The sequence below is a fragment of the Aedes aegypti genome, chromosome 2 (assembly GCF_002204515.2).
Source record: "Aedes aegypti strain LVP_AGWG chromosome 2, AaegL5.0 Primary Assembly, whole genome shotgun sequence".
NCBI lineage: Eukaryota > Metazoa > Arthropoda > Insecta > Diptera > Culicidae > Aedes > Aedes aegypti.
In genome coordinates this window covers 226,910,221-226,937,185 of record NC_035108.1, presented here as the reverse complement: position 1 = coordinate 226,937,185, position 26,965 = coordinate 226,910,221, and the positions used below count along the sequence as shown (strand labels likewise).

Here is a 26,965-nt window from a genome sequence, read left to right as displayed (position 1 = left end):
AAAATTCGATTTAATTAAATTAAAAAAAAATCATGTTTTTGAGTAGTTTTTGTTTTAAAACTGAGTCAAAACAATGTTTAATTAAATTTGTTGTATACATAGTTTGAAAACATCTAAATTAGCTTTGAAAGCTTGTTCTAGATTTGGATGAGTATGAGTCAAAGAGAGATGAACTTTTTGATAAAAAGAGGAAAAATAAAGAAAAAAACTATTTATAACTAAGACTTGTTTTGATTTTACATTAATTTGATATTCCACAAACTTTTCATAAATTTAATTTTGAAGACTATGATGCTAAGAGCTTTAAAATTGATCGGAACATATTTTATAACAAATTTGAGGCTTTCATATTTTATAACAAATTTGAGGCTTCCTTTTTTATGTGATTTGAATTCAGAAGAGCACACGAATTTTTGGTTTTGAGAACTTTTGAAGAATAAGCCGGGTAGCATCCTGATAGATTGATGAATATTTGTGAGTTCTCTTGGAGAACTGCCTTCAGCAATCTTTGAAGAATTTTTTGGAGTAATAACTGCAGAAACACCATAAGAATTACTTGAAAAATTTCCCGAAGAAACCCTCGAAGAATGTTCAGAACAATCCCTATGGGAATTACAAGAAGAATCAGCATTGGGTTGTTTAAGGATTCTTGAAGGTTTTTCTCAAGCATACCTAGTGAAATCGTTAGAGATGCAAGAGTTTCTTGCGTAATCTATACAAGAATTTCTGAAGGAATCCTTAGATGAGTTTCAATCATCATGAGAGAATCATCCGAAAAATTCTTTTAGCTTCTTTTCAAGCCATCAACGAAGGAACTCATAAGGAACCTGTGGGGATACGCGTGGAAATTTCTATGGAAATCTTGTAATCTTTAAGCATTTACGCCAGGATTTGCCGGTAAGATTCTTACGCGATTTTTTGTACAAATTCCATATGTATTATTAATGAGAGAATGGACATGCGGTTTCTCTTATGGTATTACGAGAAATTTGTCAAAAAATCTACAGTGTTCTTTTCAACTACCCTTGCCAACTGATATTTCAAAAGGAATTCCTTAAGAAGCCTTTTTTAGTATGATTTCTTAGAGGATTTCTTGAGAAATTTCCATAAAATAATAACAGTAAAAACAGTATCATAGATCTTCAAACAATTGCATTCAATACTTTCAACGTAATAAAGAAGGGGAAACTGTATTTCGCCAAGCATGTTGTTTTTTTTTTCAATTTATGCAAAACAGCAGGATCCGGGTAGGATCCGGGTAGGATCCTGGTAGGATCCGGGTAGGGTCCTGGTAAGATAGGGTGCCTGGAGAGCCGTGACGATTTCTCAAGGGACCGCAAAGCCCTTTTTAATCGAATAAGATTTTTCAGTTTTTTCATATGTATCTTCGAATATTTTGGTGAATATATACCTAAATTTTACCTCTCAAAACATTAATCATAAATCAAATGACAAACGAACATTTGAACAGCTACCATCAGAGCACCATTAGCCGCTAATTCGAATATTTTGGTGAATATATACCTAAATTCTGATTGTACCCCGTTTGGCATGAGGTCGTTTGGCATAAAGCCGTTTGGCATAAAGTCATTTGGCATAATGGCTGTTTGGCATAATGGTCATTTGGCATAATGGCCGTTTGGCATAATGATTGACTTAAAATAAATCTCGGAAACTTATTCTAACAGACTCAAGTCAAAAAAGTATACAAACTTACTTTATCGATTCTACGTGTTTCGTAGACGAAATTCTACACGTTGCGCTCTGAACCAACTCGATTTTTCACTTTTAAAACGTTTAATTTCCGGATTTACAAAACGACGAAAGTAAGATTCTCAACTTTTGCAACCTAACCACTACTTTCGCCGCCCCGCTGTATGGAGAGACAAAGTGACTTAACCACGAATCAAAACAAAACACTACTTGAGCCGATTTTACACTGGTAGAAAAACGTCGAAAGTAACTGAATAAATCGGCTTATCATTTTGTAATATTTTTTTTGTGGGAAATAACAGGAACTCCCTAGTTTTTGAACGCGAGCTTATTGTATGCAAAATTTAAGCGATGTACACGGCGAAAAAAATTTAAAAAGTTGATTAATTTTAATACAGTTTTAAAAGACAGGTTGTGATTCTTCTGAATTAATTTTCTCAAAACCATATGAAAGTTACTTACGTCGATTTGAAAAAGTAATAGAGAAATATCGGCATTTTTGAAGCTTTTACCTAGATCAACAACACCGAGCCCATAGCAAAAAATTTTGGTAGGTTCTAAAAAAGGTGTTCGTTCAGAAATTGTCCAAGCTAAGAATTTCAAAAATTGTTGAGACATTATAAAGCATTACTAAATAAAACTCATGACGGGTCTCTACGTATCAGCACATAGAGTATCCTTGAGCTTGTTGCGATATACATATTTGAAAACAGTAAATTGGCAAGGAAAGTTCGCAGTTATTCATCAAGGGAACGCTCATAGAATATTTCGCTGCAGATCAAGCACTGTCCCAGTTTGGACGTAACACTCGATGAAAATTACTTGATAAAAGAATGATTTTTTTTGCAAAATATCAAAAGCTCTAAGCCAAAGATCTATCAATGCGACTTAATGCAAAAATAGCCTTTATACGAGAGCAGATTATTTTTCGTTTAAAATATTTCAGACTCTAACGCAAAAAAAATCATTTCACAGCATAGCTCAAATGAACAACACATCTTCAAAAGAAAAAAAATGTGGGAAAACTTTTCAACGGTTCAATATAAATTCTAATTTTGGAAGTGTACATCAAAAACACCGTCTATTATCGAGAGAAGGGAAAATTTGTGAATGAAATAATATTTTTTCCAGCATATCTCGGAAGGAGATCGTGCGTTTGCCACAAAAAAGTATATGTTGCATATTGGCAGGTTCTAAAATAATTATCATTCTAACAACACATCTGGCAAGAATTGATAAAACAGCAAAATATAAAAATGGTTAACAATTAGCTTTACTAAATAATAAAAATTTAAAACAGTATATTTATATTTAGAACCGCCAATTTTTAAAAGAAGGCAAAATTTACAATTAAACCAATAGAAGAATGGACGCCAAAAATTATTGCGACAATGACTGGTTCCCCCGAAAAGTGGTGACGAGAAAGAACGATAAACAGTCAAAAGAAGGAAGTATTCTGTCATTCTCGGCTATACACATGTTGGCAAAAATGCTGAGGACGGTAAAACTCGAAAGAACCGCCAATTAAATAAAGAAGGGTGCATATCAGATGGTCAGTTCGTTCACCACCCTGAAATGTATAAAGTTACGACAATGCTAAACATATGAAAATGCTAAAAACTTTTCGGGGAAGTGGGCTAGTCGAGGAAACGGGATATTCGGGGAACTAGCGTACGGGGAAACGACATTCGGGGACCGATATTCGGGGAAAAGTAGCACAACCCATCAAAGTAACTGCAGTAATCGATTTCTCTTTTCGCTGATAATGTGAGCAGATCAATGTTATTGATTGCCGCCATTTTGTCAGTTGGAAACAAAAAAAAACTTATAAAATATAGCTCCAAAGAACAGCCAATGCATAAAAGAAGGAGAAATTCATTGAAATTTTAAATTAACAGTTTTCATACCTATAATTATGGTTACATCATGTTTAGGAAAAAAATAATAGAACAATTAAAAGAAGAGTAAATTTGAGCTAAATATATAAAAATCTTCAGTGCGAGAATTTGTTCCAAGAGTGAAACTCAAAAGAAGAATTAATATTTGAAAGAAGGGTAATTTCTGGATAAATAATAAAATACTATTGGCAATAACTTTCCTAATATGCCTGAATTTATTCAAGAGCGAATGATTGTTGAATAGAGTGCCATTTTGTTTCAATTGACTCCAAAACAAGCCTGGTGTCATCAGAAAGATTCAATAGAAACGTAAAAACGAAAATTGAGAAATTCTTGGTCTCAGACTCATTATGCCAAACGACTATTATGCCAAACGACTATTATGCCAAACGACCATTATGCCAAACGACTTTATGCCAAATGACCATTATGCCAAACGGCTTTATGCCAAACGACTTTATGCCAAATGACCTACCACCCTAAATTCTAACTCTCAAAAAATTAATCATAAATCAAATGACAAACGAACATTTGAACAGCTACCATCAGAGAACCATTAGCCGCTAATTGAGAGTCGGTAGGATCCGGGTAAGATCCTGGTAGGATCCGGGTAGGATCCTGGTAGGATCCGGGTAGGATCCGGGTAGAATCCGGGTAGGATCCTGGTTGGATCCGGGTAGGATCCTGGTTGGATCCGGGTAGGATCCTGGTTGGATCCGGGTAGGATCCTGGTAGGATCCGGGTAGGATCCTGGTAGGATCCGGGTAGGATCCTGGTAGGATCCGGGTAGGATCCTGGTAGGATCCTGGTAGGATCCGAGTAGGATCCTGGTAGGATCCGAGTAGGATCCTGGTAGGATCCGAGTAGGATCCTGGTAAGATCCGAGTAGGATCCTGGTAAGAAAGTCTGAGATAGTTGCTTATAAATTTCGTAACAAAAATATTTTCGATTATTTTTTATTTACATTATTAAACTCGTACCTATAAGGGATTGTTCAAATATTACGTAACGCAACAGGGGGAGGGAGGGGGTCTGACATAGTGTTACGGTTCATACAAAAATTTAAAAATTTCCATACAAAAGCTGTTACGTGGGGGAGGGAGGGGGTCTAAAATTGGCAAATTTTGCGTTACGTAATATTTGAATGAACCCTAACTAGATGTTTTATAAACTTCAGACAAACAGTAAAAATGTAATTTCCGACAAAAAAAAATCGAAAATTCGATTTAATTAAATTAAAAAAAAATCATGTTTTTGAGTAGTTTTTGTTTTAAAACTGAGTCAAAACAATGTTTAATTAAATTTGTTGTATACATAGTTTGAAAACATCTAAATTAGCTTTGAAAGCATGTTCAAAAATCTGGATTTGGATGAGTATGAGTCAAAGAGAGATGAACTTTTTGATAAAAAGAGGAAAAATAAAGAAAAAAAACTATTTATAACTAAGACTTGTTTTGATTTTACATTAATTTGATATTCCACAAACTTTTCATAAATTTAATTTTGAAGACTATGATGCTAAGAGCTTTAAAATTGATCGGAACACAACAAATTCATTAACACTTCACTGAAGGTCATATTTTATAACAAATTTGAGGCTTTCATATTTTATAACAAATTTGAGGCTTCCTTTTTTATGTGATTTGAATTCAGAAGAACGAATTTTTGGTTTTGAGAACTTTTGAAGAATAAGCCGGGTAGCATCCTGATAGATTGATGAATATTTGTGAGTTCTCTTGGAGAACTGCCTTCAGCAATCTTTGAAGAAGTTTTTGGAGTAACAACTGCAGAAACACCATAAGAATTACTTGAAAAATTTCCCGCAGAAACCCGCGAAGAATGTTCAGAACAATCCCTATGGGAATTACAAGAAGAATCAGCATTGGGTTGTTTAAGGATTCTTGAAGGTTTTTCTCAAGCATACCTAGTGAAATCGTTAGAGATGCAAGAGTTTCTTGCGTAATCTATACAAGAATTTCTGAAGGAATCCTTAGATGAGTTTCTAAATGTATTTTTGAGAAATTTTCTGGAAGAATCATCCGAAAAATTCGTTTAGCTTCTTTTCAAGCCATCAACGAAGGAGCTCATAAAGAACCTGTGGGGATACGCGTGGAAATTTCTATGGAAATCTTGTAATCTTTAAGCATTTACGCCAGGATTTGCCGGTAAGATTCTTACGCGATTTTTTGTACAAATTCCATATGTATTATTAATGAGAGAATGAACATGCGGTTTCTCTTATGGTATTACGAGAAATTTGTCAAAAAATCTACAGTGTTCTTTTCAACTACCCTTGCCAACTGATATTTAAAAAGGAATTCCTTAAGAAGCCTTTTTTAGTATGGTTTCTTAGAGGATTTCTTGAGAAATTTCCATAAAATAATAACAGTAAAAACAGTATCTTAGATCTTCAAACAATTGCATTAAATACTTTCAACGTAATAAAGAAGGGTAAACTGTATTTCGCCAAGCATGTTGTTTTTTTTTCAATTTATGCAAAACAGCAAACTTTGCTATAATATTAAAAATGAATATATTTTGAGATATTTAGTTTTGAAATTCTCACCTTCGTTATCCTTGCCAGATATTACAATGCCCGAAGAAAAAAATAACTCTAAAATTTTGATATTCTACCTTATATATTCATAATTTCGGTGGACAAAACTAAATCCGCTTGAAACTTAAAATTTCACTTTCAAAATCGCGCCAAATCCGCGAAGTCGTAACAAACATGCTTTCTAGTTTTTATGTATTTTGGTGAAAGAAGAGGGCGGTTATGGTATAAAACAATGAGTTCATACAAAATCACAATCTATTTTTTACCCTTCTTACAACCATAAGAAGGGTATAAACATCGCTTGAAAAACCGACTTTTGATCCGAGGGCCATGTCTCATATACCAATCGATAGAGCTCGACGAACTGAGCACATATCCGTGTGTGTGTATGTGCGTGTGTGTGTTACAAAAATGTCACTCAATTATCTCAGCCGTTTGTCAACCGATTTTTAGCTTTTAGCTCTAAATGAAAGCTACAACATTCCCATAGAACGCTATTAAATTTCATTGCGATCGGACATTTCGTTACAGAGTTATGATTCAAACAGTATCGTGAAGTACTAGAAAAAGCATACACACTAAGCTCTTACGGTGAATTTCACCGTAATCTCAACAGCTGAACAGTTCGGTGAAATAAAACACCGTAATTTCGTCGGAATTTTACGGATTCCGGTGAATTTTTACATAAAGTCATTTGGCATAATGGCTGTTTGGCATAATGGTCATTTGGCATAATGGCCGTTTGGCATAATGATTGACTTAAAATAAATCTCGGAAACTTATTCTAACAGACTCAAGTCAAAAAAGTATACAAACTTACTTTATCGATTCTACGTGTTTCGTAGACGAAATTCTACACGTTGCGCTCTGAACCAACTCGATTTTTCACTTTTAAAACGTTTAATTTCCGGATTTACAAAACGACGAAAGTAAGATTCTCAACTTTTGCAACCTAACCACTACTTTCGCCGCCCCGCTGTATGGAGAGACAAAGTGACTTAACCACGAATCAAAACAAAACACTACTTGAGCCGATTTTACACTGGTAGAAAAACGTCGAAAGTAACTGAATAAATCGGCTTATCATTTTGTAATATTTTTTTTGTGGGAAATAACAGGAACTCCCTAGTTTTTGAACGCGAGCTTATTGTATGCAAAATTTAAGCGATGTACACGGCGAAAAAAATTTAAAAAGTTGATTAATTTTAATACAGTTTTAAAAGACAGGTTGTGATTCTTCTGAATTAATTTTCTCAAAACCATATGAAAGTTACTTACGTCGATTTGAAAAAGTAATAGAGAAATATCGGCATTTTTGAAGCTTTTACCTAGATCAACAACACCGAGCCCATAGCAAAAAATTTTGGTAGGTTCTAAAAAAGGTGTTCGTTCAGAAATTGTCCAAGCTAAGAATTTCAAAAATTGTTGAGACATTATAAAGCATTACTAAATAAAACTCATGACGGGTCTCTACGTATCAGCACATAGAGTATCCTTGAGCTTGTTGCGATATACATATTTGAAAACAGTAAATTGGCAAGGAAAGTTCGCAGTTATTCATCAAGGGAACGCTCATAGAATATTTCGCTGCAGATCAAGCACTGTCCCAGTTTGGACGTAACACTCGATGAAAATTACTTGATAAAAGAATGATTTTTTTTGCAAAATATCAAAAGCTCTAAGCCAAAGATCTATCAATGCGACTTAATGCAAAAATAGCCTTTATACGAGAGCAGATTATTTTTCGTTTAAAATATTTCAGACTCTAACGCAAAAAAAAATCATTTCACAGCATAGCTCAAATGAACAACACATCTTCAAAAGAAAAAAAATGTGGGAAAACTTTTCAACGGTTCAATATAAATTCTAATTTTGGAAGTGTACATCAAAAACACCGTCTATTATCGAGAGAAGGGAAAATTTGTGAATGAAATAATATTTTTTCCAGCATATCTCGGAAGGAGATCGTGCGTTTGCCACAAAAAAGTATATGTTGCATATTGGCAGGTTCTAAAATAATTATCATTCTAACAACACATCTGGCAAGAATTGATAAAACAGCAAAATATAAAAATGGTTAACAATTAGCTTTACTAAATAATAAAAATTTAAAACAGTATATTTATATTTAGAACCGCCAATTTTTAAAAGAAGGCAAAATTTACAATTAAACCAATAGAAGAATGGACGCCAAAAATTATTGCGACAATGACTGGTTCCCCCGAAAAGTGGTGACGAGAAAGAACGATAAACAGTCAAAAGAAGGAAGTATTCTGTCATTCTCGGCTATACACATGTTGGCAAAAATGCTGAGGACGGTAAAACTCGAAAGAACCGCCAATTAAATAAAGAAGGGTGCATATCAGATGGTCAGTTCGTTCACCACCCTGAAATGTATAAAGTTACGACAATGCTAAACATATGAAAATGCTAAAAACTTTTCGGGGAAGTGGGCTAGTCGAGGAAACGGGATATTCGGGGAACTAGCGTACGGGGAAACGACATTCGGGGACCGATATTCGGGGAAAAGTAGCACAACCCATCAAAGTAACTGCAGTAATCGATTTCTCTTTTCGCTGATAATGTGAGCAGATCAATGTTATTGATTGCCGCCATTTTGTCAGTTGGAAACAAAAAAAAAACTTATAAAATATAGCTCCAAAGAACAGCCAATGCATAAAAGAAGGAGAAATTCATTGAAATTTTAAATTAACAGTTTTCCTACCTATAATTATGGTTACATCATGTTTAGGAAAAAAATAATAGAACAATTAAAAGAAGAGTAAATTTGAGCTAAATATATAAAAATCTTCAGTGCGAGAATTTGTTCCAAGAGTGAAACTCAAAAGAAGAATTAATATTTGAAAGAAGGGTAATTTCTGGATAAATAATAAAATACTATTGGCAATAACTTTCCTAATATGCCTGAATTTATTCAAGAGCGAATGATTGTTGAATAGAGTGCCATTTTGTTTCAATTGACTCCAAAACAAGCCTGGTGTCATCAGAAAGATTCAATAGAAACGTAAAAACGAAAATTGAGAAATTCTTGGTTTCAGACTCATTATGCCAAACGACTATTATGCCAAACGACCATTATGCCAAACGACTTTATGCCAAATGACCATTATGCCAAACGGCTTTATGCCAAACGACTTTATGCCAAATGACCTACCACCCTAAATTCTAACTCTCAAAAAATTAATCATAAATCAAATGACAAACGAACATTTGAACAGCTACCATCAGAGAACCATTAGCCGCTAATTGAGAGTCGGTAGGATCCGGGTAAGATCCTGGTAGGATCCGGGTAGGATCCTGGTAGGATCCGGGTAGGATCCGGGTAGAATCCGGGTAGGATCCTGGTTGGATCCGGGTAGGATCCTGGTTGGATCCGGGTAGGATCCTGGTTGGATCCGGGTAGGATCCTGGTAGGATCCGGGTAGGATCCTGGTAGGATCCGGGTAGGATCCTGGTAGGATCCGGGTAGGATCCTGGTAGGATCCGGGTAGGATCCTGGTAGGATCCTGGTAGGATCCGAGTAGGATCCTGGTAGGATCCGAGTAGGATCCTGGTAGGATCCGAGTAGGATCCTGGTAAGATCCGAGTAGGATCCTGGTAAGAAAGTCTGAGATAGTTGCTTATAAATTTCGTAACAAAAATATTTTCGATTATTTTTTATTTACATTATTAAACTCGTACCTATAAGGGATTGTTCAAATATTACGTAACGCAACAGGGGGAGGGAGTGGGTCTGACATAGTGTTACGGTTCATACAAAAATTTAAAAATTTCCATACAAAAGCTGTTACGTGGGGGAGGGAGGGGGTCTAAAATTGGCAAATTTTGCGTTACGTAATATTTGAATGAACCCTAACTAGATGTTTTATAAACTTCAGACAAACAGTAAAAATGTAATTTCCGACAAAAAAAATCGAAAATTCGATTTAATTAAATTAAAAAAAAATCATGTTTTTGAGTAGTTTTTGTTTTAAAACTGAGTCAAAACAATGTTTAATTAAATTTGTTGTATACATAGTTTGAAAACATCTAAATTAGCTTTGAAAGCATGTTCAAAAATCTGGATTTGGATGAGTATGAGTCAAAGAGAGATGAACTTTTTGATAAAAAGAGGAAAAATAAAGAAAAAAAACTATTTATAACTAAGACTTGTTTTGATTTTACATTAATTTGATATTCCACAAACTTTTCATAAATTTAATTTTGAAGACTATGATGCTAAGAGCTTTAAAATTGATCGGAACACAACAAATTCATTAACACTTCACTGAAGGTCATATTTTATAACAAATTTGAGGCTTTCATATTTTATAACAAATTTGAGGCTTCCTTTTTTATGTGATTTGAATTCAGAAGAACGAATTTTTGGTTTTGAGAACTTTTGAAGAATAAGCCGGGTAGCATCCTGATAGATTGATGAATATTTGTGAGTTCTCTTGGAGAACTGCCTTCAGCAATCTTTGAAGAAGTTTTTGGAGTAACAACTGCAGAAACACCATAAGAATTACTTGAAAAATTTCCCGCAGAAACCCGCGAAGAATGTTCAGAACAATCCCTATGGGAATTACAAGAAGAATCAGCATTGGGTTGTTTAAGGATTCTTGAAGGTTTTTCTCAAGCATACCTAGTGAAATCGTTAGAGATGCAAGAGTTTCTTGCGTAATCTATACAAGAATTTCTGAAGGAATCCTTAGATGAGTTTCTAAATGTATTTTTGAGAAATTTTCTGGAAGAATCATCCGAAAAATTCGTTTAGCTTCTTTTCAAGCCATCAACGAAGGAGCTCATAAAGAACCTGTGGGGATACGCGTGGAAATTTCTATGGAAATCTTGTAATCTTTAAGCATTTACGCCAGGATTTGCCGGTAAGATTCTTACGCGATTTTTTGTACAAATTCCATATGTATTATTAATGAGAGAATGAACATGCGGTTTCTCTTATGGTATTACGAGAAATTTGTCAAAAAATCTACAGTGTTCTTTTCAACTACCCTTGCCAACTGATATTTAAAAAGGAATTCCTTAAGAAGCCTTTTTTAGTATGGTTTCTTAGAGGATTTCTTGAGAAATTTCCATAAAATAATAACAGTAAAAACAGTATCTTAGATCTTCAAACAATTGCATTAAATACTTTCAACGTAATAAAGAAGGGTAAACTGTATTTCGCCAAGCATGTTGTTTTTTTTTTCAATTTATGCAAAACAGCAAACTTTGCTATAATATTAAAAATGAATATATTTTGAGATATTTAGTTTTGAAATTCTCACCTTCGTTATCCTTGCCAGATATTACAATGCCCGAAGAAAAAAATAACTCTAAAATTTTGATATTCTACCTTATATATTCATAATTTCGGTGGACAAAACTAAATCCGCTTGAAACTTAAAATTTCACTTTCAAAAACGCGCCGCGAAGTCGTAACAAACATGCTTTCTAGTTTTTATGTATTTTGGTGAAAGAAGAGGGCGGTTATGGTATAAAACAATGAGTTCATACAAAATCACAATCTATTTTTTACCCTTCTTACAACCATAAGAAGGGTATAAACATCGCTTGAAAAACCGACTTTTGATCCGAGGGCCATGTCTCATATACCAATCGATAGAGCTCGACGAACTGAGCACATATCCGTGTGTGTATGTGCGTGTGTGTGTTACAAAAATGTCACTCAATTATCTCAGCCGTTTGTCAACCGATTTTTAGCTTTTAGCTCTAAATGAAAGCTACAACATTCCCATAGAACGCTATTAAATTTCATTGCGATCGGACATTTCGTTACAGAGTTATGATTCAAACAGTATCGTGAAGTACTAGAAAAAGCATACACACTAAGCTCTTACGGTGAATTTCACCGTAATCTCAACAGCTGAACAGTTCGGTGAAATAAAACACCGTAATTTCGTCGGAATTTTACGGATTCCGGTGAATTTTTACCGAATACACCTGATTCTGTTTTTGCACGGATTTTTTTACACGGCCGTGCAAAAAAAGTTCCCATACATTTTTTTCCGCCAAAACCTTATTTTTGCATGAAATGTCGAGAAATGGTGTTACTTTTTTTGCACGGTTTTTGAAATTTTGAACTGAAAACTTTTTTGCACGGTACGCATCCCCCGTGCAAAAACAGAATCGGGTGTACTGTGAAAATTTATCGTACTCCGTTAATTTATTTCACCGAAACGTTCAGCTGTTGAGATTTCACAGGAATCCGTAAAATAATTGTAGTGTGATATTCTAATAGTTTCAACTGTCTGCATTTTGATCAATTTCTCAGCCATTTTTGAACCGATTCAAGTTCTTCTATCGGCTAATGGAAGCTCTAACATTCATTCATAACTCTTCAAATTTTCATTGAAATCGGATTACTAGTTACAGAGATATCAATAGAAGAATTTTGTAAAGTACTGGAAAAAAAAATAATAAGTTTATTCTAAGATATTAATTTTTTTACATTTTGATCAATTTCTCAGCTATTTTTAATCCGATTTAAACTCTTTTTTCATTGATTGTAAGCTTTGACATGATTCATAAACATTCTACAATCGAACGAAAAGATACAGAGATAAAAATCGATTTTTTTGTTCAAAAAAATTTCTAAAATTCCTCTTTTTACCCTTCTTACATCCATAATAAGGGTATAGAGATCAATTGAAAAACTGACTTTTGATCCGAGGCCAAGTTACATATACCAATCGATAGAGATACCAATCGAATGTATATGCGTGTGTGTGTCACAAAAATGTCACTCAATTATCTCAGCTGTTTTTCAACCGATTTTAACACTTTTAGCTTCAAAATATAGCTAGAACGCTATTAAATTTCATTGCGATCGGACTTTTCGTTACAGAGTTATGATTCAAACAGTAGGGGTACCGGGGGCAGTATGAATACCCCGGGCAGAATGGACACCCTCTGTATCTTTGCATATGCGAATAATTTTACACTTTAGATGCAAACAATATTTCAGTTGCCTGTCGGAAGGGTAAATTATCCACTAAAATTTCAGAAAAATTGTTTGAAACATTGATTTTAAAATTGAGCATGATTTCATTGGGTTCGAAAATTATAACATTCACACCTTACTAAATAAGATTTCAGGGGCAAATGACTGCAAGTTAACCGATAATGTAGCTCTTGATTGATTTAGGGTCTTGTACCAATAGCCGCATAGCTAAGAACAAATATCCGTATAAAATCGAAAAATAACGCTAACGTCATTATTTTTACATCATCTGAAAGCTTTTTATCTTGGTTTTGTGGGAAAAATATGAAAACTACGAAAACTCATATGTTTGTATTTATTATCGCTTGTGCCTATAGTAGCACTATTTTTAATTTCTGTTAGCACTAGCATCACGGCGTTAGCAAAATACTAATCAAAACCGTATTTTTACAAAACTTTTATATTTTTCCTACAAAGTGTGGATCAAAAGCTTTCGTTTGATGTAAAAAAAAGTTCGTGAGTAGTGCTACTATAGGAACAATAGGTTTACTATAGGCGCAAAGGAGCCATATTTTAAGCAAAACTAATTATTTCAATCATTTTTTGGACAAAATCAAGCTGTGTATCAATGGTACTTAAATAAATATCTCCTGACCTTCACATCAAAAAATATTTTGAAGAGATTTATAGCAAAACGGTACGGCCGCTAGTGCCACTAGTGCGACTATAGGGCACTGTCCACTAAGGGAACACTGACCCTATTTATACTATATTCAAAAATATAGATTTTTTTCTGCTACTTTAAGATATTAAAACACTTATATGAAAATTTCTTATACTGTTGGGCAATATGGACACCGGGTGACAAAATTGAGCTGACACATTAAAAACGCAAGAAATATAACTCAAAACACAAAATCATCTAATAATATTTAGCATTTAATGCAATGATTAAGATGCGGAACCACAAATCGGTTGAGAATAGCCAATTCTGGATTAAAACTAACCTGGAGGCAATATTGAAAGCATCTCTACGAAAAATGTCGTAAATTGGTTTTAATCATGTTTTCAGTGGTACAGTGATCTGTCACTATGGTTTCCTAAATATGTACTTCATTTTTCGAGGTTCTGGGAATGATCGCGGGTCAATTTTCCTATAAACGTTATTTATTTATTTATTTATTTATTGTCGTCAATCATGTTTGTAGACCGTTACAGAGAGTTTCTTATGCGCTAGTTACACTTCTACATTCAATTACCTAATTTTTCTTCTTAAGATATTGTGCGGAAGTATTGTTTTAGCTTCGCTTTGGACCAAGTTAAGTCGATTGAATTGTAATGTTTATTATAAGTAGTCATCATTTGGTTCATTGGCCCAAATTTTACATAATTAGTACGGTGATAGTTGATTGCAAATAGTTCTCGATGGCGTAAAGGTCTGGATGGTACATAAAAGTTTAATTTAGATAATAATTCTGGTGAATCAACTTTATGGGATACAATATCGTTTATAAATGAAATCATTGCATATTCACGACGCTCTCTTAGTGTTTGAATATTAATCAACATACATCTAGCTTTGTAAGATGGTAATGGAAATTCTGTCCAGCCTAATTTGCGAAGAGCATATAATAAAAATTGTTTTTGCACCGACTCTATCCTTTCATCGATCCTATAACATTTCCCCGAATACCATTACCCCGAAAACCATCACCCCGAAAGTCAATACCCCGAATGGTCAAGTACCCCGAAAACCAATACCCCGAAAACCATTACCCCGAATAGTCCGTTACCCCGAATACCATTTCCCCGAATGGACCATAATCCCGAATTTTCTTGGCACGAAAAATTGAAGATCCGACAAATTAAAGCCATATATCCATTTCATAGAATTTTGATTTTCATTTGAATTCATGTTCTTCATGTTATCAAAGATTTATTATTCTTTTAATCAACAGCTATTCTTCATGAGCCAAGTGAGAACCCAAATTTTACTCACAGGCGTGTACTTGATTTTGTGAGAATGATTATGTTCACAGCAATAAATCATTTTTCGAACTGATGATAATGCTGACATATTATTATTAGAGACCTTTCCCGCCCTCTTTCAAAAGCGTTATATTATTTGGTAATACATAATTATATTTTTATATTGCTGGAGGCAATGCGAGTTCAACATATTCTAAAATTTCATTAGACTATGGTTTAAAAAATGGCAGATGAAAATGTTAACTGATATTAAACTAACCACTATTTCAAAAGTACATCGCTAAAGAATAGCCTATGATAAAAGAAGAAAAAATCACTGTTGAAAGTGTCAATAATTATGATGCCAACAATCACTTTGCTAGTGCAACTTCCGAAAGAATAGCCGATAACTAAAAGAAGGACAAATCTCTTGTTGGAAATTGTAATACTGACAAAATGTAATACAGACAAGTAATGCAGGGACAAGATGTAATACAGACAAGTAATGCATTTTCATTTACTTTTTGAAGTCTCTGTCAACTTTAAATTTCGCTCAAGACAATTTTGTCAGTCGATTTTTTTTACCGCTATCGCTCAAACTTCAACTCAAACGGTACAACTCGAAAGAACAGCCTATAACTCAATGAAGAGAAAATCATTGATTAAAATTTTTACACTGCCATTATACAACCTCGAAAGAACAGCCGATGATTGAAAGAATAAAAAATCACTAATAGGAATAGTAGTAGTTACTAAGCCAAAAACTTTCAGGCTCAAATTCGCGAGCTTCCTTGCATCACTGATTTTCGGGGAAGTGTCGTATTAGGGAAACTTATTTTCGGGGTAATTTACCATTCGGGGTAATGGTTTTCGGGGTAATGTGTCATTCGGGGTAACGTTGCATTCGGGGTAATGGTTTTCGGGGTACTGGTTTTTGGGGAAATGGTTTTCGGGGTAATGGTATTCGGGGAAGTGTTGTAGGACCCCTTTCATCATGTACTGTTGAAAAAGGTGACCAAATTATGCTGCAATATTCAAGTATTGATCTAACATAGGCAATGAACAATGTTTTTATTGTGTATGGATCATTGAAGTTTTAATGAAGCCTAACATATTATTAGCTTTATTTATCATAGTGTTATAGTGATCAATGAAAGTAAGTTTTGAGTCTAAAATTATGCCTAAGTCTCTGATTCTATTACATTTTTCAACATTTTGATTGCCTAAAGTTATTGTTACATAAGGAATGTCTCTTTTCCTGTTAAAAGATATCAGGTTACATTTTTTTACATTCAGTTGTAGTAGGCTTTTCTGACACCACGTGTGGAAGATTTGTACTTCGTGTTTAAAAGTATGTATGTCCTGTGCAGTTTTTATTTCCAAATAAAGTTTCATATCGTCAGCATAGATTAATACTTTTATTTTGTCAAGAATAAACGACAGATCGTTCACAAACAGTATAAACAAAAGCGGACCTAAATGAGAGCCTTGTGGAACCCCTGAAGTGGCATGTATTGGAGTTGACTTTTTTCCTTTGAATTTCACTATTAGCTCGCGAGTGGTTAAATATGATTCAATCCATTTCAGCAATTTGGCTTCAATACCAATTTTTTGCAGTTTTAATATAAGCATGGGAATATCAACACGGTCAAATGCTTTACTAAAATCTGTGTATAAAGCTTCTACATGATTTCCATTTTCCATAGCACTCAATGAATAGTTTACAAATTCGAGCAAATTAGTGGCTGTCGATCGCCCTTTAAAAAAGCCATGCTGCGCTGTAGTTATTCTGTTTTTGATTTGGATGAATACTTTTTCATTTATGATGGCCTCAAAGAGCTTCGGGATGCACGAAATAAGGGCAATGCCACGATAGTTAATAATATCAGATTTTTTGCCAGATTTGAAAATGGGAACAAGGTATGAGCTTTTCCACATCTTTGGAAATACTCCAGACTCAAGTGACATATTAAAGAGCCAAAATAAGGGAGTAGTTAATTCAATTGCTAAAGTCTTCATGAAGATTAGTGGAACTCCATCCGGTCCATTTCCTTTGGTTGCATCCAAGTTTTTCAAACCATTCAATATTTCATGCACATTTATATGACTGATACCAACATCGTTAGGAAATTCAGGATGGAAATCGAAATATTCATGATCACGATCAGCTTCAGAGTATGTTGTGTAAACTTCTTGAAAAAAATTTGAAAATAAGTTGCATATATCTTGTGAGGTATGGCCAACCTTTTCATTAAAATACATTGTAGAAGGAAAGTTATTGGATTTTAGTTTAGATTTAACATAGTTGAAGAAATTCTTTGGACAGTTTTTGATTTCTTGCTCAGTTTTGGAGTTGTAGCTTTCATATGCCAATCGCATTGCTGAGTTGAGCTGTACGCTCATATTCAAATATACTTGTAAATTCTCTTGACTTTTATGCTTTTTGTGAATTTTATGTAGTTTCTGTTTACGATTCTTCAAATTTATTATTTCTTTATTGAACCAAACAGGATGTTTTGAAAAACCATTACACCTTCTTTTAATGATTGGTACTTCTTCTAATATTATTTTGAACAAACAGTTGTAGAAAACTTCTGTTGAATTATTTATATCATTTTTGCTTCTCAAAATCGATTGCCAGTTAATGTTATTTAATTTATTTCTAATGTTGTCATAGTTAGCTGAATTAAAGTCGAATACTTCCTCAAATTCATTGTCAATATAGAAATCTGTATTAGAAATAAACTGCGAAAATTCTATAGCCGTATGAAACACTTCATTTTTCCAAAGTGGAGTAAATGCCTCATTAACACAAAAGTCATCAGAGACGTTTGTCAGCAAGAGATCAAGATAACAGTTTTGTTGATTTTTTACATGATTGATTTGATTAAGACCTAAGTTTGCAATTTTGTTAAATATAAACTGTAGCAATTCACTTTCTCCAATGACTGGGAGTAATATATAATCACAGACAAACAGACGTAACACTTAGAACAAATCGCGATCAAAATCATAGTCACGAGGACATGTACGCCCAATGCTAAAATCGGTGTGTTTGGCCGACGAGCCAACAGATGGCGTTAGTGTGTAAACGTCAAACGCGAACAAAAACAATGCGAGCGCTGCGGGTGGCGGATTGGCCACCTACCATATTTTTGAATCAACCGTTAAAAAGGTGGTCGATGGACAATGATGAGAGTGTGACGTCTGTTTGTCTGTGATATAATCATTGTCCATATCTGGTATAAAATCAATGTTGCGTTGATTAAAATCACCGTAAATATGAATCTTAACTTCAGGGGGTAAACTAGACATAACATTTTCCGCTACACTAAAAAATTTATCGTATGTTTCTTTGCACGCATTGTTAGGAGGAAAGTATACGGAGACAAAAATATGTGTCTCGCCAGACAATTGCACTTTTGCCCACACGTGCTCAAATTCTTTAAATTTAGTGGTAACGATAATTTCAGAGTTCAATTTTGCTGAAACTGCGATTAAAACTCCGCCACCCGACTTTTTTTCAGACCATTGATAATCACGATCAGCTCTATAAACATTGTAATTATTTCCAAAAATTTCTTCACTCCGTATACTCTCATCCCAACTCGTTTCAGTTCCCAGAATAACAGAGTATGCGCAACCTGATACTTTACGATGAATTTCAGTCAAGGTGTCAATATTGCCGCATGGGGGTGTTCACTTTACCCCGCTAGCTTGATGGTGACTACCAAATATAAGCTTTTTTTCTAACCCTTTTTTTGAAAACAAAATATTTTTTCCAAATTATGCAACGATGTGTAACAAATGCTTAAGAACTCTAAAAAATATACTGCACATAAAAAAACAGTATAATATTCATGTCTTTACAGTCAAAATAGGCAAATTCTTTAGGGTGTCTATACTGCCCCGTGTCCCCCTATCGTGAAGTACTAGAAAAAGCATATTCTAATATTTTCAACTGTCTGCATTTTGATCAATTTCTCAGCCATTTTTGAACCGGTTCAAGTTCTTTTATCGGCTAATGAAAGCTCTGACATTCAATCATAAGCCTTCAAATTTTCATTAAAATCGGATTACTAGTTACAGAGATATCAATGGAAGAATTTTGTAAGGTACTGGATTTTTTTTTTCTAAAATTTTCAAGGACGTTCTCGCAAACCATTAAACTATTGGGGCAGATAGAACATAGTCATTCCCTGTCGAGCTTTCGGACGAGTCAGACGCATTGTTCCGTTTATCATCGCGCGATAATCTTTCCACAAGTGGAGTTTTTGTTTTTTCCTCACGCTGAGGTTTTTATTTTATATTCTTGCCATCCTGCTTGTGCAATAATTCGCAAGGTGATTCCTGCCGACGACGGGAAGCGAGCTGGCATTGGCGATGCCATTGCAGCATCGTTCATCTTTAACCAAAGACGATCATCGAAGTCCATCATCGTCATCATCTGGTCGCCAATAACAACAACGACGACGGCGACATAGACGAGTACGGCTGCTGTATTGGAAATTGGCGCAGCAACAAAAAAACTACCTACACCCCGAACGGATAGATAAGTAGTTTTACGGTGAGGCCATAGTAACGCGTCTGCGTCCGCGAACGCGATGCGATCAAAGGATTTCCTGATGTTGATATTCTGCTTTGCGGGCTCGCACATGCGGACGCGTCGCTCGACGCGTTTACTATGGCAGCGCCCTTACTCTTTATTGCTTTTCGCCTTATTGTTTTCCCATCCACCGTCTCACGTGATAGTTGTTTTCGGGTACATATCAGTGGTTGCCAACTTACGGCCCACGTTAGTAAGTTTAAAAAGTTTTTTTTTTTTTTTTTATTATTATTATTAATATTTGGATTGATTCATCAGTTATCATTATCATTACTACTAGTATCCTTCTTCTTTTTTTTTTTGTTTTGTTTTGTTTTGTAAATATTAGGTTAGTTGTTGATAGTTTTACTATTGTTTTTGGTTTCGGCTGTCCACTAGGGTGGTGCTAAGCCATCTCAATGGACGTAACCGATGACGGCGGGGGGGCGAAAAGGTTCGATATCTCTGATGATGATGTTGAATCAGTAGAATCTCCCTCATTTGAACTATTGAGTAAGCTCCAAGAATCGATGGATACGTCCGTCGAGGATAATGCAGTGCTTCCCTCCACCTCAGGGATGAACAATACTGGTCTGAAAATGCATTCTGTGGTTCCCCAAGCAATAAGTCTTCCTCATTCCCAGACAAATGGTTCTTCTAGCGCTTCTTCCACTGCGACCCCCCGCCTTAAAGCTTATCCGCCCGGATCTAAGGGTCCCTTTCTGGTTTTTTTTCGGCCCAAAGGCAAACCGTTAAACAAGCTTCAAATTCAGAAGGATCTGGCAAAGTCGTTTCGAGACATTGTCGAGGTGTCTTCGCCCAACCGTAATAAATTGCGGGTCACCGTCAGTGACCGCGAACAAGCAAATCGGATTGCTGGCTACGAGCTTTTTCTGAGGGAGTACCATGTCTACTTGCCTAGTCAAGAGATCGAGTGCTCAGGAGTAGTTACCGAACCGTTTTTGACATGTGAGGACATCAGATCTGGTACTGGAGGTTTTAAAAATCGTGCCGTTCCTCCAGTACAGATAATTGATGTCAAACAAATGAACCACGTGTCATCTGATGGCACCAAAAAACCTTCAAATTCGTTTCGAGTGACTTTTTCTGGGTCAGCCCTCCCGGACGTCCTCGTGATTGGGCTTCTTCGTTTACCTGTCCGTCTCTATAAACCGACGGTCATGCACTGCGAAAAATGCCAACAATTAGGGCACACCGCAACGTACTGCTGTAACAAACCTCGTTGCAGCAAGTGCGGAGAACAGCATGTGGAGGGCCCTTGTCCAAGCGAACCAAAATGTACATGCTGTGGACAAGCTCCACATGAACTAGTCGCATGCCCGAAGTTTATAGAGCGGGAGAAACACACAATTCGATCCTTGCAACAACGATCGAAGCGATCCTACGCAGAAATTCTGAAAAAGATCGCTCCGACCAATGATCCACCAGCCCAATCGAGTAACAGCAATAACCGCTTCACTTCCCTGCCTATTGAAGATCTGGGCTCTGGCACTGAGGATGGAGAAGAGTACACTGTCATTAACACAGGAACCAAGAGGAAGCGAGCCATTGCAAAGCGGCTCAAACAACGCCAGCATGATCCTCAAAACGTTTCTGTTGAACAGGTTCTCCAACCATCTCTGGTAAAATCAAGAAGGGACAGAAACTCTACTAACGCAGTACCTCCGGGTTTCAAATTCTCAGTTGGAGACTTTCCGTCACTTCCAGGAACATCCAAAACCCCGGATGCCCCCATTTTTTGCTCAGAAAACCAACAATCTTGTCACCAGAAAAGTCGACAAGAACAGGTCGACGCTTCCGGAAAAATGACTCTTTCTGGGTTAGTGGATATCATCTTCCAAATGTTCGAAGTCTCGCCCGCAATAAGGAACCTTATCAATATGATTCTTCCTTTGGTAAAACCTCTTCTGAAGCAACTGGCTTCAAATTGGCCAATTCTTGACTCGTTCATATCTTTCGATGGCTAATTTAACCAACGAGGTCGGGGATATGATCGAAGTGCTACAGTGGAATTGTAGAAGCATTTTAAAAAATATAGACGAGTTCAAATTTTTAGTTCACAGTACGCACTGTGACGTATTTGCCCTTTGTGAAACATGGCTAACTTCCGATAAAGATGTCCCTTTCCACGATTTTAATATTATTCGTCTAGATCGAGGGGATGGGTATGGAGGAGTGCTTTTAGGGATCAATAAACTCCACTCCTTTTATAGAATTGATTTCCCCCCGATGGTAGGCACTGAAGTAGTTGCTTGTCATGTTACTATACGAGGTAAAAGTTGCAGCATAGCCAGCGTGTACATACCACCTAATGTCAGAGTATCTCGCAGAGATCTTTTGGCCATATGCTGCGCTATGCCTGCACCATGGTTGATCCTAGGGGATTTCAATTCTCACGGTACAGCCTGGGGGTCACCGAGGGACGACAACCGCGCTTCCTTGATGACCTTTGTGACTACTTCAACTTGACAATTTTGAACTCGGGGGAAGCAACACGATTAAAACCTCCAGATCCTCCAAGCATGTTAGACCTCTCAATCTGTTCGAGTTCACTATCATTGGATTGCACGTGGAAAGTAATTCAAGATCCCCATGGTAGTGATCACTTGCCTATCAGAATTTCAGTTACCAATAATTCGAATCCAATTCGTCAGATAAACCGCCCGTATGATCTCACCAAGCACATTGACTGGGAAAAATACGCCGAGGTGGTCTCCGATGGCGAACAGTTAGTGGATGTCCTTCCTCCGATGGAAGAATGTCAATTTCTCTCCGGGTTAATTATTGAGAGTGCTCTTCAAGCCCAGCGTCGCCCTTTTCCAGGATCTGCAGTACGAAGCCGGCCACCCACTCGGTGGTGGGACGACGAGTGTACTAAGGTCTATCGCGATAAATCCGCCGCGTTCAAAGAATTTCGCAAACGCGGTACACTAGAAAATTACGACCGGTTTACCAAGCTCGAGCGAAAATTTAAAAGCCTTGTAAAGGCGAAAAAACGCGGATATTGGCGTAATTTTGTTAACGGGCTATCGCGCGAAACGTCAATGAGAACACTTTGGACCGTCGGGAAAAGAATGCGGAACGCTTCAAAAGTTAATGAGGATCGCGAAAGCTCTCCTCGGTGGATCTTCGACTTCGCCAAGAAGGTCTGCCCGGATTCCGTTCCAACCCAACAAATCATTCGCGACACGCAAACCAACAGAAACGAGATGGATGCACCATTTACGATGGTTGAATTTTCACTTGCTCTCCTCTCATGTAACAACTCTGCCCCAGGCATGGATGGAATTAAATTCAGCATGCTTAAAAACCTCCCAGACGTCATGTAGAGGCGCATGCTGAATCTTTTCAATCGATTCTTGGAGGGCAACATTGTTCCGGATGACTGGAGACAAGTGAGAGTAATAGCCATCCAAAAACCCGGTAAACCCGCGTCGGATTATAACTCGTATCGACCTATCGCGATGTTATCATGCATTCGAAAGCTATTAGAGAAAATGATTCTCTTTCGGCTTGACAAATGGGTTGAATCGAATGGCCTTCTATCAGATACGCAATTTGGTTTCCGCAGAGGTAAGGGAACAAGCGACTGTCTAGCGTTGCTTTCTACAGAAATCCAACTGGCCTATGCTCAAAAGGAACAAATGGGTTCAGTATTCTTGGACATTAAAGGGGCTTTGATTCAGTTAATGTAGACGTCCTTTCAGACAAACTCCACGAGTGTGGTCTTTCCCCAATTTTAAATAACTACTTGCATAACTTGTTGTCTGAGAAACGTATGAGCTTTTCTCACGGAACCTCAACAACTTCACGAATTAGTTACATGGGTCTCCCCCAGGGCTCATGCCTAAGCCCCCTTCTTTACAATTTCTATGTCAGAGACATCGATGACTGTCTCGTGGAAAATTGCTCGTTAAGACAGCTTGCAGATGATGCCGTTGTTTCCGTAACAGGACCAGGGGCGGATGATCTGCAAAGACCACTGCAAGATACTTTAGACAATTTGTCTACTTGGGCTGTAAAGCTGGGTATCGAATTCTCTCCGGAGAAAACTGAGTTAGTTGTCTTTTCTAGGAAGCGTGACCCAGTAGAGATCAAGCTTCAATTCATGGGTAAGGAACTCACTCAAGGCCTTTCGCACATGTATCTAGGGGTCTGGTTCGACTCCAAATGCACCTGGGGAAAGCACATCAAGTATCTGCATCAGAAGTGCCAGCAACGAATCAATTTCATGCGTACACTCACAGGAACATGGTGGGGAGCTCATCCGGAAGATCTGATAAAGCTATATCGTACAACAATACTCTCGGTCCTCGAATACGGTAGCTTTTGCTTCCAATCCGCCGCGAAAACTCACATCTTGAAGCTGCAGCGTGTTCAGTATCGCTGTATTCGAATCGCTTTAGGATGCATGAACTCAACTCATACAATGAGTTTAGAAGTATTAGCAGGAGTTCTCCCATTATCAGATCGTTTCGCGGAATTGTCGCTCCGGTTCCTCATCCGCTGTGAAGTGTTAAACCCATTGGTAATTGAAAACTTTGAAAAGCTAATCGAACGAAATCCTCAAACAAAATTCATGACACTGTACTACCGGTACATGACTCTGGAGATTAATCCTTCCTCGAATGTATCCCACGGTTGTTGCTTCCCAGTATTCTCCAGTTCAACTGTAGCTTTTGATCTGACCATGAAGCGAGAAATCCATGGAATTCCAGATCCACTCCGCTCGGAGTATATACCATTAATTTTCACAGACAAGTTTGGCCAAGTCAGCAGCGACAGAACGTTTTACACAGACGGGTCAAAAATAAATGATTCCACTGGTTTTGGTGTATTTAATGAATTTCATAGCGCCGCCCATTAACTTCAGAATCCTTGTTCCGTATATGTTGCTGAATTAGCGGCAATACACTACGCATTAGAGCGAATTGCCTCTCTTCCCTCTGATCAATACTTCATTTTCACGGATAGTCTTAGCTCCATCGAGGCTATTCGTTCAATGAGGCCGGTAAAGCACTCGTCGTATTTCTTACGGGAAATACGATCCATTTTGAGTGCTATATCGAATCACAAAATCACCTTGGTTTGGGTCCCTTCTCATTGCTCGATTCCGGGCAATGAGAAAGCGGACTCACTCGCCAAGGTGGGCGCTATGGAAGGTGATATTTACGAACGGCGTATTACCTTCAATGAATTTTTCACAATTGCTCGTCAGCAAGCCATGATCAGTTGGCAACAAAAATGGAATGAAGGGGATATGGGCAGGTGGTTACATTCTATTCTCCCACAGGTATCGAATAGACCGTGGTTTAAGGGGTTGGACATGAGCCGAGATTTTATCAAGGTAATGTGTCGTCTGATGTCCAATCACTACTCCCTGGGCTCACACTTTTATCGAATAGGGCTCGCAGACAGCAATCGTTGTAGTTGCGGCGCAGGCTACCAAGACATCAATCATATTGTTTGGTACTGTCCAGAATACGAAATTGCCAGAACCAATTTATGTGCATCCCTCAGGGCCCAAGGAAAACCAGATAAGGAAGACATTAGAGATGTGTTGGGTAGGTTAGATTTCGATTACATGTTCCTCCTCTTCAAATTTTTGAAGAAAATCGATGTTTTTGTTTGATTACCCTGTCTGTCGTTCCACTTGTCCGCCTCGTTCCCCTTGAAACCATTTTGTTGTATCGTTACAGGTCGTTTAAGTCCGCCCCATGATTGACGAACAGCATCATACCGCCACTTTGCTGCTATCTGTGATCAATCAAACCCTTAAATCCCATCCTTTCCCCAAAGATAATTGTATTCCCTAACCTCGACCAAACCGCGAGTTTTACGGTTCCCCAAAACTAACATAGATGTTTAAGAAGCAAACAGATTTTGTAAACCAAATCAAATGAATTCGGCTCCGTTATGCCTGTCGGCGCATGAGCCTACCAAATAAACGAATAAGTAAAAAAAAAAAAAAAAGAACATAGTCACAACATTCTTAAGTTTAGTTATACTGGTACAAGGTTCCAAGTGAATGATGAATAATAATCAAACCTATATGGAAATGTAAGAAGGGTTCAGTCTCACCATCGGTGGATTAAGTCAGGTTTTTTTATATTGATTCGGTCAAATTATTGACAAAAAAAAACTGTTCTAATGTTATACTAAATCCTTCTGTTCCAGGGAACACATGATCCATACATAATACTACTTAAAAAAAAGTCGTATGAGACAAACGTACGGATATGGACGGACAATATTAGGCAATATTTTACATGTTAGGTCGAACATTGGTGCTTTTCCCCTGGACGTTCGCACTTACCTTGGAATAAATTGTTCAGCGCGTGAAGAGCACACAACTCTTTAATTTGTTTTTCATGGTATACGGTTGATGCTCCCATTTTACACACATTTGCTTGGAAGTTGCTGAAAAACAATATTGAATCAAATTTTAATGTTATTTAATGGTGTCAACTAAATAAAACTTTAGCGATGAGAAGAGCAACGCAATAAAGTTTTATTTGAATTGGACACCGCACTTAAAGCTGCAAGAACGAAGAAACTGAGTTTCTCTTGCTGTAATTCACTACATACCATTTTTTCATACAAATTTTAGGCAATATTGTGCATTCAGATTAACTTAAGACCGAAGTTCATAAGAGAAATAAAATATCACCGAAAGTTCGCCGAAGTTCGGCGTCGGCATTCTACCGAAGTGCTACGCCGACAAGGGCAATCCTTATGCGTCGGCGAGGCACCAAATTAGAATGCCGACGCCGAACTTCGCCGAAGTTTTGACTGCCGAACTTCTAATTGTCACTCGAATTGTCAATATATCCCAAGAATGTGGTTTTATTTACTGTATATTCGGTATATTCACGATTATGATTCTCAATTCGATATGGACCAATAGGTCTGTGCCACAATAAGGGAGAGAAAAAAATTATGATTCTCCACAATGTTGTTGTTTATGAACCAAAATGTTGACAAGACGAGATGTGAATAAGCTTTGGATATTGTTCTGTCAACAGCAAGGTGAGCATACGTCTTACACACGGAAAATCAAAAGCAAGGGTGACGAAATAAAAATTCTTGACAAACATTTCAAAAGGGCACATCGACATTGGTAAACATTGGCTTTGCAAGACGCTGTTGAGCCCAATTCAACTCGATCACGTTCACTAATACCACTATTAGAAAAAGCTAATATCACTCTTTCTTATAATGGTGTTAGTTTGGGGCGGGCTGAAGAGGGCTCAACAGTA

General features: G+C 36.8%; 1 protein-coding gene across 2 annotated transcripts in view; it reads right to left on the bottom strand.

The window, feature by feature from the left end:
* LOC5572037 (josephin-like protein) overlaps positions 1–26,686 on the bottom strand; it is a 37,102-nt gene extending 10,416 nt beyond the window's left edge. Inside the window, exons 1-3 of one of the 2 annotated variants that reach the window (XM_021844219.1) lie at positions 26,561–26,686; positions 26,295–26,339; positions 26,023–26,126 (exon numbers count right to left, since the gene is read on the bottom strand). In XM_021844219.1, the coding sequence (XP_021699911.1) occupies positions 26,023–26,126; positions 26,295–26,305 (115 nt within the window). In that variant the 5' untranslated portion in view covers positions 26,306–26,339; positions 26,561–26,686. Of the gene's footprint in view, positions 1–26,022; positions 26,127–26,294; positions 26,348–26,560 lie in introns of those variants that run through there. The other variant, XM_021844220.1, reaches the window with a different exon arrangement.
* Between the last annotated feature and the right edge of the window lie 279 nt (positions 26,687–26,965).